This window comes from Gracilinanus agilis, chromosome X, assembly GCF_016433145.1.
Source record: "Gracilinanus agilis isolate LMUSP501 chromosome X, AgileGrace, whole genome shotgun sequence".
In the NCBI taxonomy this organism is placed as follows: Eukaryota; Metazoa; Chordata; class Mammalia; order Didelphimorphia; family Didelphidae; genus Gracilinanus; species Gracilinanus agilis.
Window position 1 is genome coordinate 35,823,964 of NC_058136.1, and position 16,269 is coordinate 35,840,232.

General features: G+C 34.7%; 1 protein-coding gene across 1 annotated transcript in view; it reads right to left on the bottom strand.

The window, feature by feature from the left end:
* Positions 1-16,269, bottom strand: part of ATRX (ATRX chromatin remodeler) — a 178,779-nt gene that overhangs the window by 125,825 nt on the left and 36,685 nt on the right. Inside the window, exons 3-7 of the mRNA XM_044682802.1 lie at positions 12,425-12,480; positions 9,976-10,028; positions 9,169-9,293; positions 6,437-6,550; positions 137-246 (exon numbers count right to left, since the gene is read on the bottom strand). Of these exons, the coding sequence (XP_044538737.1) occupies positions 137-246; positions 6,437-6,550; positions 9,169-9,293; positions 9,976-10,028; positions 12,425-12,480 (458 nt within the window). The remainder of the gene's footprint in view (positions 1-136; positions 247-6,436; positions 6,551-9,168; positions 9,294-9,975; positions 10,029-12,424; positions 12,481-16,269) is intronic.

Sequence of the window (16,269 nt, forward strand, 5' to 3'; positions counted from 1 at the left end):
AGTATAATAGCTTCCCTTTAAAATATCAAGAGAGCAATTCCCTGATCTGTCCCCTAGTAAGATTCACATTTAGGATATAAATGCAAAACTCTAGAAACATTCTTCCTGAAAGATAACTCTCAAGTAAGATACATACCTTACAAATCAGGACTTTCAGTGTAGGGTGTCTATAAATTGAATCCTTCTGGAAATGGTTCACTTGCTGTCCACAAGCTGTGCAGCTAACAATTCCATGCAGACCTTCTTCTAGAACAGAAATGTTCCCATTATTCAAAAATAAGATACTGAAATAAGTAAAATTCCTTATTTTATAAAGTGGAAATTTTAGTTCACATTATAAAACAATTTTCTTTAGAAGTAGCAAAAGCAAAACAAATATACGTTTCTTTTTTAATGATCAAAAATTTTCAAAATATTGGGTAAAACATATTCCAAATATATCAAGAGAGGAATAGACATGCTTTTCCTTTCTATTATAGTACTAGGAAGTTCTCTTTCATTTCCCTTCCTAGTCCTATTAAAATTGAAATATATGGATTAGCTATCTTTGTGTTCCTACGATAATATTGGAGATGCCAAGTCATATTTCCTCCCTCAACATACAAGCATTTATTCAAGCTTCTTGATGTTGTGTTAGTAAGGCTGTGGATGCAGGGTTGGAAACACTAGAAAACAAATGGGCAGAAGGCAAATTTTTATGTTGTTGGAAGGAGTCCAGAAGATGGAAACTATTTTTGAGAACAATGTTCACTAATTTAAAAGTCTGCCCATCCCTCCTTAGGTATTATTCCTTCAAAGAGACACATCTCAAAAGCATCATAACAAATGACTTCTGTCTTTCTAGTAACAAATTCAAGACAAGCTCTGCCCAACAATTAAAGAATGACTGAACAGTGTATTAATATAAGGAAGTATTGCATGGTAATAAAACAATGAATATGGAGCACTCAGAAAAACACAGGAAGAATCACATGAGGTGATACAAAATGGAATGGGCAGAAGAAGAAGTGAAGTGTAAATGTATAGAAATAAAGATAGGGATGTCATTGGTATAAAAACTCTCAGGTAAGGAAAACTCCTTCCATCAATGTAGTCCAGCATCTTCCCTCACTAGTGATACTCTTAGGAAGTTGCCTAGAGCACTGAGAAGTGATTTGTCCAGGGACACTCAACAAGAATGTGTACAAAATGAGACTTGAGTCCAGATGCTCCTAGCTTAAAGGCCTGCTCTATCCATTATGTCAATTAGTGTAGAAAAGACAAAGAAAAAAGGGGGGTAAGGAACAAAAAAGAAAAGGCCAAAACTAACTAGTTCAGCCAAAAAAAAGTCATAGAATAAAAGTATTTTTTTGCCATTTAACTATATGTTCAGTTATACATTAAATGTTTTGAGCAAGATTTTATCTATGTTTACTTGATGCTATTAACAATTATTACATTATTGATCTTCAAAAATTGATTGTTTCAGATGATTTTAAGAGAACATTGGGAATTCTTGATCATCCTTACTTAGATTTTGCTATAAATAATAATACTACACTGAGCTCCCAAAACAGCCTAATAATTGTGTCTTCATTTGAACTCAATGCTTTCTTTGAACTCTTAAAAATTTTCCCCATGGGGGCAGCTAGGTAGCTCAGTGATTTGAGAGCCAGGCCAAGAGACAGGAAGTCCTAGGTTCAAATCTGACCTTTATCATAAATCTAATCTTTATCCAGGACAGAAACAATGATATTGGACACTTAAATCGAAATTAGATGGTTCTTCTTTTAAAAGCCAAGCAGAGAGGGCAGCTGGGTGGCTCAGTGGATGCAGGGCCAGGCTTAGAGACAGGAGGTCCTAGGTTCAAATCTGGCCTCAGACATGTCCCAGCTATGTGACCCTGGGCAAGTCACTTAACCCCCATTGCCTAGCTCTTACCACTCTTCTGCCTTGGAGCCAATAAACAGTATTGACTCCGAGATGGAAGGTAAGGGTTTAAAAAAAAAAATTTCTCCACATTACCTACTATTACTCTATTGCCAAGAAGTTGCTATTGAATGGTTCTTAGGACTATAATTTCATAATGGCTGGGGAAAAAAGGAAATAAACTATATTAAAGAACACCTCAAGGGAATTGGTTCAAAAGAGCTCCAAAGAGGAAAAAAAGAAATCCCCTATCACTACACCTTTGTCCCCCAAAATGCAAGAGGATAAGTAGCTTTTCTGTTCAATTCATAAATACTGATCATCAATCAGGGCAAAATGTGTTTTGATTTGCAACCTTTGAGGAGGAGCACAAATTATTACAGGAAAAATTAAAGGCCAGTTTAGTAGATCCAGTGTATTCACTAAATCTTGTAGTCAAAAATATAACCCAACTTAGCTGCCATCTGTGATAAATTTACAAACTATCTCATTTACCAGTACTTAGAAAGTTAAGTCAAATAACAAGATTCTTTTTCAGAAAAAAAAAAATAATAATTGCTTCCATTCATATAACAATCCTTTCTTTAAAAAACAAATGATGAGGTCCCTTGAGGTACAAAAATTAAGTTTGTTTCAGTGAAACAGGTACAAAATAACCGTTTTATTTCACATAACTTCCAATTAGAAACAAAAAATAGTTTCAATGATATGAAATTTAAAGAAAAAGTAGGGATGTTCAACTGGAAATTCCCAACAACATTTCCTCCTCAGCACAGATATTATCATTCCATGTGAATAAGGTCATTTACCCAAATGTTTTTATGATCTTAATGGGAACATTATAATATACAAAAGAAGGGAAAGGGAGATTGCATGTTTTTTTAATAAAACTTGAAAAATTATTTCTGAAAATTCAATGTTAGGTGGATGATAAGAAAAAAATTACTTGAGGGATGATGTATGGAAGCATTTTGCCTGATTAAGAGCAGTGATTCATGAGAAATAAAGTGCTTAAATGGTTGTAACAATACCTGAATGCACTATAAGATTTTTCTGAATAAAATTCATATTAATGATATTAATTTTAATGTAATCACAATTTATTTTTAGAAAAGATTTTTCTTCCTTTAATCTTCAAATTTAGAACAAGGGTAGCTCACTCAGAGTAAACACAGACTGCAGCATGATATCCACTGCTTTTTCAGCCTGAGACCATTAAGGGAAGATGGGAAAGTAACCCAACTTCCTTCACAAATTTTGTAACCCTAAAAAGGTCTTAGGATCCTCAAAGCAATCAACTCCACACCAGTCACTTTTCGCCCTAAACAACCAAAGAACTAATTTAAACTTTTTAAATAGGAGCTGTGGTTTTACTGGCATAGGAAACTCCATTTATCTACCAATATACAATGGACACCTCTACAATTTATTTTCATAGAGAACTGCCTGGAATACCATGAGAATAAGTGATTGGCCCAGGAAAACAAAGCCATTATTTGTCAGAGGGAAAACATCAACACAAGTCTTCCTGATTCTGAGGCCAACACCCTACTAAATCAGGTTGTCTCATCTGTCACTTTGTAATTAATAGTCCAAACATTAAAAATCACTATTTATATAAACAAATTTAATTATATCAACATTTAACCAAGTTATGAAACACAGGTATTGGAGGTAACTATCTGACCCCAAAAAGAACTATCTACAGTAAGTAGGCTTGCTGTTAGACAGTGATCAGTAAAGGGTTATCTTCTATTCAAGAATTCTTGAGTAATAGATTCATTATGACCACATGAGGAAAATAGAAATTAGTCGTGGGTTAGCTGCCAAAATATAAAAATAGCCTAATAAAGCATTATAATGATTATCATTAAAACAGGATTCTATCTGTATTCAGAAAGTTTAAGACCTTTTAATTCTTTGATAAAAGTTTATTGAGGAAGAAACCAAATATTTATGATATGTTAAGAGAAAACAAGACTGCATTCAATATAACTAAAAGTAATGAGTTATGTCCAGTGGGCAACAACATCAACAAAGAAATGCCAAATCGTAAGTCAAATCATGGATAGGCATAATGAGCACACTACTATGTGAATGTAATAACAAAGCAATCATGGACAGTAACCAAGAAGACAGATAACCACTTCTAAAAACAATTTTAAAAACACTACACGAACAGCAAACACTATCTAGCCAAATCCCTTGAGACTAAGAATGCATTTGCTAAATGTAACATATTACCAAAAAAATAGTAAAGATTGACCTACACAATGTTTTGACCATCCAAAATACTGATCCAAACAGACAGTCAAATTATTTTTCAAAACTCAGGTACTATAAAATACATCTTTACTAAATATGATAGGTTTATGTGTAATAAGCTTGTCAACAACCTCCTGAAAAAAATTTCTCTAGTCTAATAAATGATAAGGAATGGCAAACCAAGGCGATCGATATTGCTAATGCATACGTAAAAGCAATGAGGCTTTTTCTTCATCCACTTTAATAGTTTCTGTGGCAAAAACCAAACCTATGGAACACTCAATGGATTGCTTTCTGAAGACCAGATTAGCTAAATTCAAGAGGCTCATCACCACATTGGCTATAGGAAGATGAAATCTGTTGGCCATAGCCAAATCAGAGAAGCTATGACCCATATCAATGGAGTAGTTAAAATTTTAAATCCTTGAGTATTTAAATAAATATTAGGGAGTGAGTGTGTGTAATAAAGTCAAAAGTTCAATTTCCATGTGAATTTTGTAATTTCACTTAGTTTGAAAACATTAAATTAAAAACCAACATTAGATGTTTAAACTAAAGTACCTACAAAAGCATAGTGCTTGCTATGCAGAATTATCAGTGTATCAATCAAAATAGAGCTGGAGGTGATAGTTTGAGGCTACCACCAGGAGAAGAAGAAAGTGGTACCATGATATTCTATAATTTTATTTTACTCCTTGCCTCTAACAATCACCACTTTTCTCTGATAGTGCATATCCCAGATCTACTTAAACTACTACATCTCTACCAATTTTTGGGAAACCAAACACAAATGTTGTTTGTATTCTGGGGAAAGAATGCTCAGAGACCTACCAGTCCTAATCCCTGCTGTCAACTAAAAAGTTTTCTTACACTTTAACTATACTCATAACTGGCTAATTACTGCTGCTGATGGCACTTTCCCTTCCCTAGTACGAAATGTGGGCTAACATATCATCCTGTGTCAGATTCCCTACAAAAACCACCAATATTGGAGGAAAGGTATAGTAAACCTTTGTCAACATTAACACTTAACTATTTCCTAGGTATTCTTCAACATAAGCTATAATGACATCTAATACCTTACCCATTTTAGAAACATTATTTCACTAATCAAGCATTTTCTTTCAAGAACTATCATACCTACATAACACAAGATATGCTATAGCAAAGTGATACTTAAAGGAAAAATCCAACAGAACTACACACTGCCTTTAAGACAGTCAAGACTTAAGAGACATATGAGAGTTAACGACTGAGATGGGGAGAAGAAACACCTGCTAAAGGTGGTCCTCCCTCACCCCTCAAGAAGTCATGAAAATGAATACTCCACATCTACACTACTCTGACTGCCATAGTTAATCATTTTCAAAATGAACCCAACCTCTCCCAAGTTATTATCCTTTAAAGATTAAATCATGGTTATAGAATGGACTGAGTAGGTGGTGGATGAATAGTGAGAGGGTTTGGGAATTGTTTGGTTGCAGATTGTCATGGTTATAATATTTTACTTGTTAATCCACAGGTAACTGAAAAGGCTGAATAACTTCTAATGCAAATACTTTCTAATTAGTTGTCTTTTTTTTTTTAATGGTACCAAAACGAATACAGAAGAACTGTCATTTTAGGAATGACAAGCCCCTCGTAGGTGATTCACAATTTCATTCTTGCCCTTTGATAACTGAAAAACTGTTTCCTAAAACCATTAAGATAGAGAAACCTTTGATCTCTATCTACTTCTCCTACTATAAGGACTGAAGCAATAGTGCTAAATATCCTCCATCAAAATCCTTTATCAATGACATGAGGAAAAAGTCCAGAATCAAGGCCACAGAACTAAAGAAAGCTTGAAACTTTCCTATTAACCACAAAAAACCACTTTGGCTTATGGTAACCCATGAGCCAATATATATAAAAATACAGATTTATATGGCTATCTCCTTATTTAAAGGAACATGAAGACTATCAACAGGCCTGAAACCCCTTCCCAGGGTTGACCAGTATTAAAATAATCCAAGATGAAAGAATAAAATACAAAAAGGCACGAGGTAATCCGTTAGCCATTAAAGGCAAGGGACTCAGACAGATGAACCATTCTGTTCTGTGCTTCCAAGTACAGAGAGAAATGGAGAATATTTTCAGCAATGCTTTTAGTAAACAAGGCTGAACATGGGAGGTATTTTTAAGGAAGCACAGAGATTTCCCAATGTGGTAATAAACAGCCATTTTAACTTATGCTTTTATTTTGTTTTACAATTGTATTTACCTCCGCGTTTTTTGAGACTTTCAGTTTTCATTTTACTTCTGCTTCTAAATTCAGGCCCTTTAAAATCATCTTTGTCTTCATTCAGCACTGGCTCTGGTTGTACAACCACTGTACCTAGAATGATTTCATTTAGAAATTGAAAACCATTACACATCTTCAATGTGCACATGAAGTGCAAGACTTCAGTTCAGATCATTGCTCTTAACACAACTTTGTTCTTTCACCTTTTGAACATTCTTTTATGTGAAACTCTTAGAAATAAGTGCAACAGGCCAATGGCAAAAGGGCCAAATATTAACAACCAGGTTACCTGTTATATGACAGTTCACAAAGACTGAATAAAATCATTAATCATGACTTGACCATAAAATAACGTGTGAATTGAGCCCATTTCTTAATACTATACTGTTCATGTCACACACAAAAATCATAAAAAATTGATTTCACTGCAGTCATATCAGAGGCCAAATAAATAAATCAATGACCCAACCTGGAAACCAAATTCCTTTTTCACCACTTATAGGTGGTCAACTCAGAGAATTGTATCCGATAGGCACTGAAGTAGTAAGGAGAAATGTTATCCTGTTATTAGAAGATTACACTGTTCTGTTAAGCAATGCATTGCAAACAAGGCTCTGACATATTGCAAAGGTTTCCACATGCCAAAAACAAGAGGGATTATCTAAGGATGTTTAAGATATTTAAGACCAAGTAATAGAAAAGTAAACACCACAGGGGTCAATTGTGTGCCTCGCTAAAGAAAAAGGTGAGAGACTCCTATGCAATGCAAGGTCTCCCTAAATAGGAAGGGCTCCTTAGCACATAACTGAGTATAATAAAAAAGCAAACTGGCAGGGACTGTCATCCTTCAGACATTTTCTTGTGTTTTTCAAGGTAAATAACTAATGATCACCAGCAAGTTAGAGAACTGAGGTTTTTAAAGTACCTGTGGGTTCCTAAGAAAAGGGAAGATAAATTGAAATGTCCCCCTAATTAGAAACGTGAAGACTGACAGGAATTAAAGCATCATAAAATAACCATTAATTAAGTGGATTATGAGTTAATGATACTTTCTTCAAAGTACACTTGCACTTTAGAGGAACTATGAACTATCTCTGTGTAAATAACAAAGATTAAGGGAGCCCTTTCTAAGTTTTGCTTCAGAAGTGAAACAAATACAAATGAGGGAAACTGGTGATCTGGGGTTGGAGGTAGCAGTGGCAGCTGGTTTTATTTAAGTAAATAATGCCACATCTAAAATGGTATTGAAAGTGTGCAGGTTTCAAAGTCCTAGATCTTATAAACTCTCCCACGGGAGTTTTCTCCTAGAAGCAACCACAGAGAAAATATAGCTCAACAACAATAAAATCTCCAGAGGCCCATTTCCAATGGGGACCCAATCTCACCTGTCAACCAACTATACACTTAATTCATCAAAACCATTACAGAAAATAATCTTCAGCTTTTTGGAAAGATCCCTTCCTCTTCTATCTCCTTAGAATCTTTCAGTCATTATTTTTACCTAGTCCATTCTTGGTCCCCTATCTCTTCCTTAAAAATTCTATTCAACTAAATTCATTTCCAATACCTAGCTCTACAAGCAATGTCCCACCCGTCACCAACATGTTTACATCTATTACAACTTAAAGCATATCAAAAAGAATTCAAGATCTAGGAGGTGTGTAAACAGAAGGAAATGGGTTGGGAAAGACTGCTGTAGAAGAACTTAAGTGAGGATCTCTGAAGAACACTGAATTAAATATTTTAAAATGGGACAATTATAAAATGGGAGGAGTGGAGCTAGTTTTTTTTTTTTTTTAATCTATCTTAAGATTTTAGCCTTTTCTCTGTTTCAGTCAAACTCCTTATGTTTTGATTTCTGCTTCTTATTCATTCAAACGTAAGGGAGAAATCAAATTTTTTGAAAATTTTATGACAAATTTTAATTATCTTCTTCATTTTATGTACATCAACAATGTAAAAGACAAGAACAAGTCATATGGTTCAACGGTAACAATTATATTTCTTCCATTTGTGATCAACAACCCAAATCAGAAAATTAAAAATCAAGAAAGAATGATAATCTAAAATCTAAATTTTAAAAACTGTGGAACATTTTCTAACTTGACGATACAGGTAACAATAATTCTCTAATGAGAAAATTTTGTTAGATTTTAGGTTAACAAAGATAAAAATAAACAACATCAAAGAGATTTCATTCTCTTCATATCCATAATGAAGCAAAGATTTGGACAAAGTTTAAAATTGTTAGTAAAATATTTAGTAAAATGGAATCTTGAATAAAACAATAGGTAACTGCAACTTGCTTTTATTACTCAAATAAGATTTAAAGACAATAAACATTTTCTAAAGGAAGGAAAGAGAAAATGCTCATTTGGTAGAAAGCCACATAAATACCAATGAGAACTGAGCTGTATATAACAAGATAATAAAGGTGAATCTGCTATGAAGCATATATAGAACAAAATGCTCAGAAATGTAGAATTCTTTAACTTAAAGATAATTGAGTGTAATACCACTAGACAAATTCAGAACAATAAGACTTTACTAAAATGCCATGTCTAGTAACATGAGACAAATCTAGCAGTAAAATGGCTCTACCAGATATTTCTTAGAAACAATTTTATATATTATGATTATGGAGATATTAAAGATTTTTATTAAGAAAAAGAAATTATTTCTCATCTATGCACACCCAAATAATATGTTACCTTTAGGCAAGCTTTGCATAGCTATATCAGTTTCTGAAGTGTCAATGGAAACATCTGGATTTAAAGTATCATCAAATACTTTTTCGTCATCTGATCCTACATATTTTGTTACAACTGTAGGCTTCCTATAAGAAAAATAAAGAGATTTGAAGAGCCAAGTAAAATTGAATAGATTTTTACAATTGAAAATATTTCTAAGAACCTGAAATATAGCTATACCTACATAAATATCTCTTGGCTTTAAAAAACAGATGAGTACACATGTGTTCCAATAGGCAAAAATAAAATAAACTTTAAGATGGATTTGGAGAAGCTTTGGTGGCCAAACATGAACTTGAATGCCCTAAGAGCCAATTAAGATTGATTCAATCTTCACCTGGTTATTGCTTCTGATTGTGAACATTTTGTGGTTCGTGGATAACTTTGTTGCCAACCCCAACCCTGACTAAGGCAAATTTGACAGTTTCTGGAAATCTTAGAGTTGTTGCACTTACAAAACTTAAGGCTTGATTCACTTGACTTACCTGTCTTCGGGATATTAAAAATCCCTAGGAGACCTGAGCAACACATCACATGTACCACACTATAAAATTTGATATGTAATTGCCTGAAAAACACCACTGCCTTAAAATTATTAGTTTGGAATTATATGAGGGGAAATAACTATCTAATTCATAAATTTATGATTGTGAAAAGTTGTAAAGAGCATTTATTGAGAATGAGATCAGTTGAATTTTTTAAATTTTAATTTCAAAAATGTTTCAAAATAAAAATGAATTTAAAATGATTTCCTTTGGATCAACTAACCTTTTTGAACGATGTGGTCCTAAAGATTTGGCTTTCTCTGAAGAGGTACTCCCCTAAACACAACAAACAAATACAATTATGAACACAATGAAAAATATCCTTCAATAAATATTATCCCTTTACTGTAATAACACTGCATTAAATAAACAGCTAGGTTATTCAGTAGACTGAAAGCCAGGTCTGGAAACAGGAGGTTCTGGGTTCAAATATGGCCTCAGATACTTCTTAGCTCTGTGACCCTGGGCAAGTCACTTAACCTCCATTGCCTAGCCCTTACCTCCCACTTCTGCATTTTAACCAGTACACAGTATTGATTCTAAGATAGAAGGTAAGAGTTTAAAAAATATAAACCATGAGCCCCAGTAAATTAATGGGGGGGAGGGGGGGCGCCACACAACACAGGGTGGATGACAATCCTGAGCCTTATTGCTGGCCCATATTATCTAGGGCAGTGATGAGAAAACTACAGCGCACAGGCCAGATGTGGCCCCCTGAAATGTTCTATCCAGCCCTGCGACATTATTCCTAATCTGACGAATACAATGAGTAAGATACAATACAATGAAATTTGGAAAGAGTTGCCTTAGAAACGGACTGACAGATGAGCATTTCCTTTCCTTTGGCCCCCTCTTTAAAAAGTTTGCTCATCACTGACATAGCAGAGTAAAAAGTAAACCAGAGCAGGATAAGTTTGTAACCACTAAGCCCTATCCCAAAATTCACTGCCTATCATGTCTCTGAGGTAATAAACACCTAAAATAGGAAACCAAGAACTATGAATACTTTACCTCATTAAGTGCCTTGTATTTTAATTTTTTTTAAACATACAGACAATTCCAGCTTAGTCACCTTTCAAACAAAACATTAAGGGGAAAATGACATTATAGTTATCAATTAGTCCCTAAGGAAGAAGGTAATAAAAGGTTTAATTGATAAACCCTATTCCAGTAGCTAAAGCAGAGAAGTTATGTGGTGCTCTATACCAAGGCCCTGAGAATAATGAGATATTAAGCAATAGAGTGCAATGAAAAGATGATGATATTTTAAAGGCAGAGACCCCGACCTTCAATTTGACCTCTGCACTCACTGTGTCCTTGATTTAAGAATTCCTCTAGCAATCACTAAGCAGTCAACAAAAATTTACCTTGGATTTATTATGTATGTGTACATTGTTTGGCCCAAGAAAAGCAAAGCTACTAAAGAAGAGAGGATCTTCAATTTGGATTTGTCACTCCAGTGACTAACTTACACTGTCATTGCCTCAAAGCAGATGTTTCATAAATGCAGAGGGATAGTTGTGGCTATACTACACTATTCAATTAAAATTAATACAAGTATTTATCAAGACCCTACTATGTACACTGTGCTATGTGTTGGAGATACAGGCAAAGACAAATAGGCTCTGGTCTCAAGAAGATGACATCCTAACAAAGGGGACATGAAATGTATCCAGATAGCCAAATATATAGGAAGTCACTGTTTTGGAGTGGGGTGGGATAAGGGAAAGGATATCAACCATAAAGGGGTGTCAGAGGTAACATTTGAACTGAGTCTTGAAGGAAGAAGCATGGGATTCTAAAGGAAAGTCTGCAGTTCTATCACTATGAACAAGAGAAAACTTCCTGTTGGATGATTTGAGCTGACAGTAGTTGAAAGTCGTTCAGACTCGGGTCAGCAATTCAAGGAGCTCGCAGTAGGTGTGCAGCAATGAGACCTGGATAAGACCAAGCTGGGAGTATGGAAATCTTACAAATTCCCAACCTGAGCTGCCCCCAATATATGGGAAAATAATACTCCCAAGAAAGCAACAGCAGGACAAGGCCAGACCTTTCCTCTAGAAGTGCAAATGACCTGGTCCTAAAATCAAGTCTGAAGTCAGGAAGTAGGCTGAAAAAATGAGCAAACAACAACGAAAAGAATCCCAGCATAAAAATATTATGGTGACAGGGATGTTCAAGAAAAAAATGACCTTGCAACATTTACAAGAAAGGCCTCAAAGAACAATTTAGACACAAATTCAACTAAAAATTCCTAAAAGAGATAAAGAATGAAAAAAGTTAGAAATGTTTTTTATAAGTGAAAGAAGAGCTCTAGAGGTAAAAAATGAGAAAAAAAAATGAGAGCCATGAAAAAAAAATTTTTTAAGGGAATCAACAGCTTGGCACAAGAAGAATAAAATTTTGCTAGTGCAACAAAATCTGAAAATTAGAATGGACCAAAGAGAATACAATAATTCCAAGGGTAAACAAGAAATATCAAAACAAAGACAAAAAAGAAAAAATAATTATGAAATATTCTAAGTTGAATTAGTAAATAGATACAAGATGTTAAATACACTTTATCTTGAAGGATTTGCATTCAAATATATTTTCATATTTTTTGTAAGTTTTTTCCATTTACTATCTTGGAAGCACATCACCATCTTGAAAATATCTCAAATTTTTCTTACCTCTTCCTTGATGACTTCCATTGGATCTGAAGAATTTCCAGATCTACTGCCTTTATCTAGAAAAAAAAAGCCAATCAAGTACAGAATTTATATTTCATAAAGATTATGTCAATAAAATCACAAAAGAATAAATAGATATAGAATTAACTTCTGCCGATTTCTTAAACTTGGGTAGTATTAGAATTAATGTTAATATAACCCTATAAAAAAATATGAGGATATTCTTTCACCTTTGTCCTCCATAAATTTATATTTGATATAAGGTTTGGATGATTTCATGAAAAGCACAATCATTTTTATTATAAAACTTTCATGATACTTTACCTTCAAGGTGACCTTGTTCTACAAAACTTATGCAAACAGAGCACTAGGACTAGAACAGGGCCTAACCCAAGTAAAAACGGCTTCAAGGCAAAGTATTTTAATAGACACCCTACCAGGTATGAGGCCAGGCCTAGCTAAATTTGGAAAGGCCCATGGCCACAAGACTAGTTAAGAGGAGGAACTATTTTGGCCAAAGGAACTAAAATCACCTACATTAAAGGTACAGAAAAGTGGTATTGTACACCAGTGAAGGAAGTACTTATAGGAATAAAATCACAGATTCCTCAAGAACATTAAAACACCGGACTGCTAGTTTTCACTAAAACTATGAGACATTCATTCCATTAAGAAGAAAACATTAGTTCCACAATTTAATACAAATTAAGCTTGTGAACCTTACCATTTCCTTCAAAAAGTCTGTCAATGTAAAAAACACACACCATTATTGTTCCCATATAATGTCTGAAAAATGGTAAAAATGATGATGTGGTCACTAAAAGTACAAAAATATAAAAATTATAACTCAATTCCTATTGTAGAAATGATCATTAAGGGAAGTGAAAGTCTAAGTAATTTTGTCACCTCTCTCTCAGTGCCTGGTCAACTTCTCTAAGGTTACAGAAATGTCAACCTATACTGGTCAAGGGCACTTCCTCATCTGAGTTCCCTACACCTCAGAAATAAGAGATATCCTATCCTATCCTATGTGTCCCTCTATATATGCGGAGCCAAAAACATTTTGCTCAAATAAGGTTTAATTGTTCAGAAAGGGGGGGCTGGGGGGAAAGGAGTAAATTCCCTTTAAGAAGCAGGTATAAAAGGTAGGAGGAAGACCTAGAGTGATTAATGTTCAACCTTAACTAATTTCATCAAAGTAACATACCAATTTGAATTACAAAAGATAGGAGTGGGTGAAAGAATGAGAATCTTTCCAAATATCTACTTAAAGAAGGTGGGAGATACAATGTCTCTCTCTTTTAGCTCTGCTCTTATATTTTCTGACTGGCAAACTCTTGGCTCAGATGGGATTGGGAGGGGGAGGTAAGTTTTGGGTTGAGCAGAAAAATGATGTTAAGAGCATGGCAGTAAGCTGCTTACTGTTAACACAACTGGCCCCTACAAACATGGGACAGCTGACCCTTCAAGGGGAAGGAGGAACAACAAATATCATTGACAAATCTTATCAGCATAGAAATTCTAGTCCAGAATTCCAGTGGAACACAATTTAGGAAGTTTTGCCATACAGGAAACCAGAATCTTAAAGCAGGGAGGAATACAAAAGCCCAAAGTGATAAAAAGAAGCACTCAGCAAAAGAAAATGTCCAGTTATCTTCCTACCTTTGTCAGCAGCTAACAATTCTCACTAGACCTTTAGTTTTGATTCTTCCTCCATCCCACAAATCCAGTTATGAGGTCCTATTGATTCTGTCTCCACAATGTCCTTTTCATCTATCTCTAGTACCTCATTTTCACCACCTGCCTACTTCAAGCCCTCTCTTACATATATCTTACTACTCAGCAATCCCACACCAGAGCAACAATTCTCATCTCTTTTCCACAATTTCCACAAATGTTAACTAATGGTTCTTGTCATCAGGTCACTCCACTGTTCAAGAACATTCAATGGCCTCCCATCATCTAAAGAATCAAATCTAAACTCCTTCACCTTAGAATTCAAGGACTTAAACGCTCTAACTCCAACTTGCCTCTCAAGCTTTACAATATTTATGCCCAGTTAGTCTAGAGCAAGCTACTATAGCACCATCCATCTTGCACTGTTCTAACTTCCTGAAATAACTTCTTCCTATTTCCATCAACTGCAACACTACCTATACTTCAAATTACACTTCAAATGTCACCAGTTATATGAAGGTATATATGCCTGACTCCAAAGGGTCAAGAGATCATACAGCACTTTCTGCTTCCCTTAAATTTTGATAATATTCTAGTTGGTACCTCACTGTAAATATGCCTTACCAAATTCCTAGACTGTCAGTTCTTTAAAGGCAGAAACTCAAATCTTATTTACTCTTGTGTCATTTCCAATGTCCATTAAAGTGTACTTCACAGTACACAAGTATTAAATATTTGTTGAATGCTATGGAAGTCAAACTCTCAGGTTATAGTTTATACCAAACACTCTGAAGTTATTTATGAAAAAAAGTGTTAAATGAGACAGTGACTATGTAGACTACTAGCAATTCTAGCTCTTTACTGATATATATCTCATTCTGTCGGGCAGTCTTTTTTGAAAATGTATACAAGTGATTAATAATTACAAATTATGTAATAATGTTATCGATATTTTGGTAATACTGTTAATTTTATTGAAAGAATAATAATTAACTGGAACAAGCTGTATGGCCACTCTCTCATTTATCACCGAGACAAATACTTGGCAGAATTGGTCGATGTAACCATATTTCAGGGCACCACTATTAACCTAATAGAGGAAATCTAACTAAGGAGACAATATTAGTCTTGCTAAGGTTGGACTAAAAAAAAAAAAGAAAAGAAAAGAAAGAAAGAAAACTCATCAAGTGATAAAAAGCATCATAAGGTAAAAAATAGAAATGAGTTTACTGACCAGCCCCAAAAAGAAATAAACAAAATATGTTTCCTGATCCTGGAGGTCATTGATATCCATGATGATATAAATTATTATTAGTAGTAGTAATTCCCCTAAGGAAGGCCCTGAAGCACAATTTCACATGAATCCATTAAGAACCTAAAAATGACATTTGATCTGATTCAGTGTTCTAATTAATTGGAAGGCAAATGGGCACAGAGTTTGGCAAAGCCATAATAAAACACAGATAATATTTCAACCAGAGAAAGGAAGAGATAGAGAGGAGGGAGGGAAGAAAGATTAGAAGAAAATAATAAAACCAATATCCCTACTGTGAAGATGGGCTTAACTCTCCCCTATTTATTCGTTAGATTTTAGCCACCAGGAATGTATACACCCCCACTTAATCCTTAAAGGGGGGGGGGCAAGGTCTATGACCCATTTCGCTAGTAACTAATCAAAAACAACTAACTACGCCCTGGGCAGTCTGAAGCAAAGTTAAAGCTGCCATTGGTCCACATAAAAGTGGAAGGAAGACACAGGAAGTGACACAAAGAACTGTCTTTTAAAATGGTGGTTAACTTCCCCTGAGGAGCTTTTCCCCCTTTGAACTTGGCCTTGGAGGAACTCAGGCTTGAGACCTCAGAATGCTTCTCGTTGGACTGCCATGTGAGTGAGTGAAAAGACTAACTCCCTTTCCTAGTTTTTCTGGAAGGACTAGGCTCTGGAGAGGTGTCTATCTGTCTGTCTGTCTGTCTGTCTCTCCCTCTCTCTCTCTATTCTTCCTTACTTTCATTCTTTCTATTCGTAAAATAAACTACCATAAAAGTCACTCTGACTTGAGTAATTAATTTTGGTGACCACAATCATATATGTAGTCTAACCATAATGACCCTTTACACTACTGACCAATGATATGAAAATTTTAAAAAAATATTAGTAAGGAGACAAC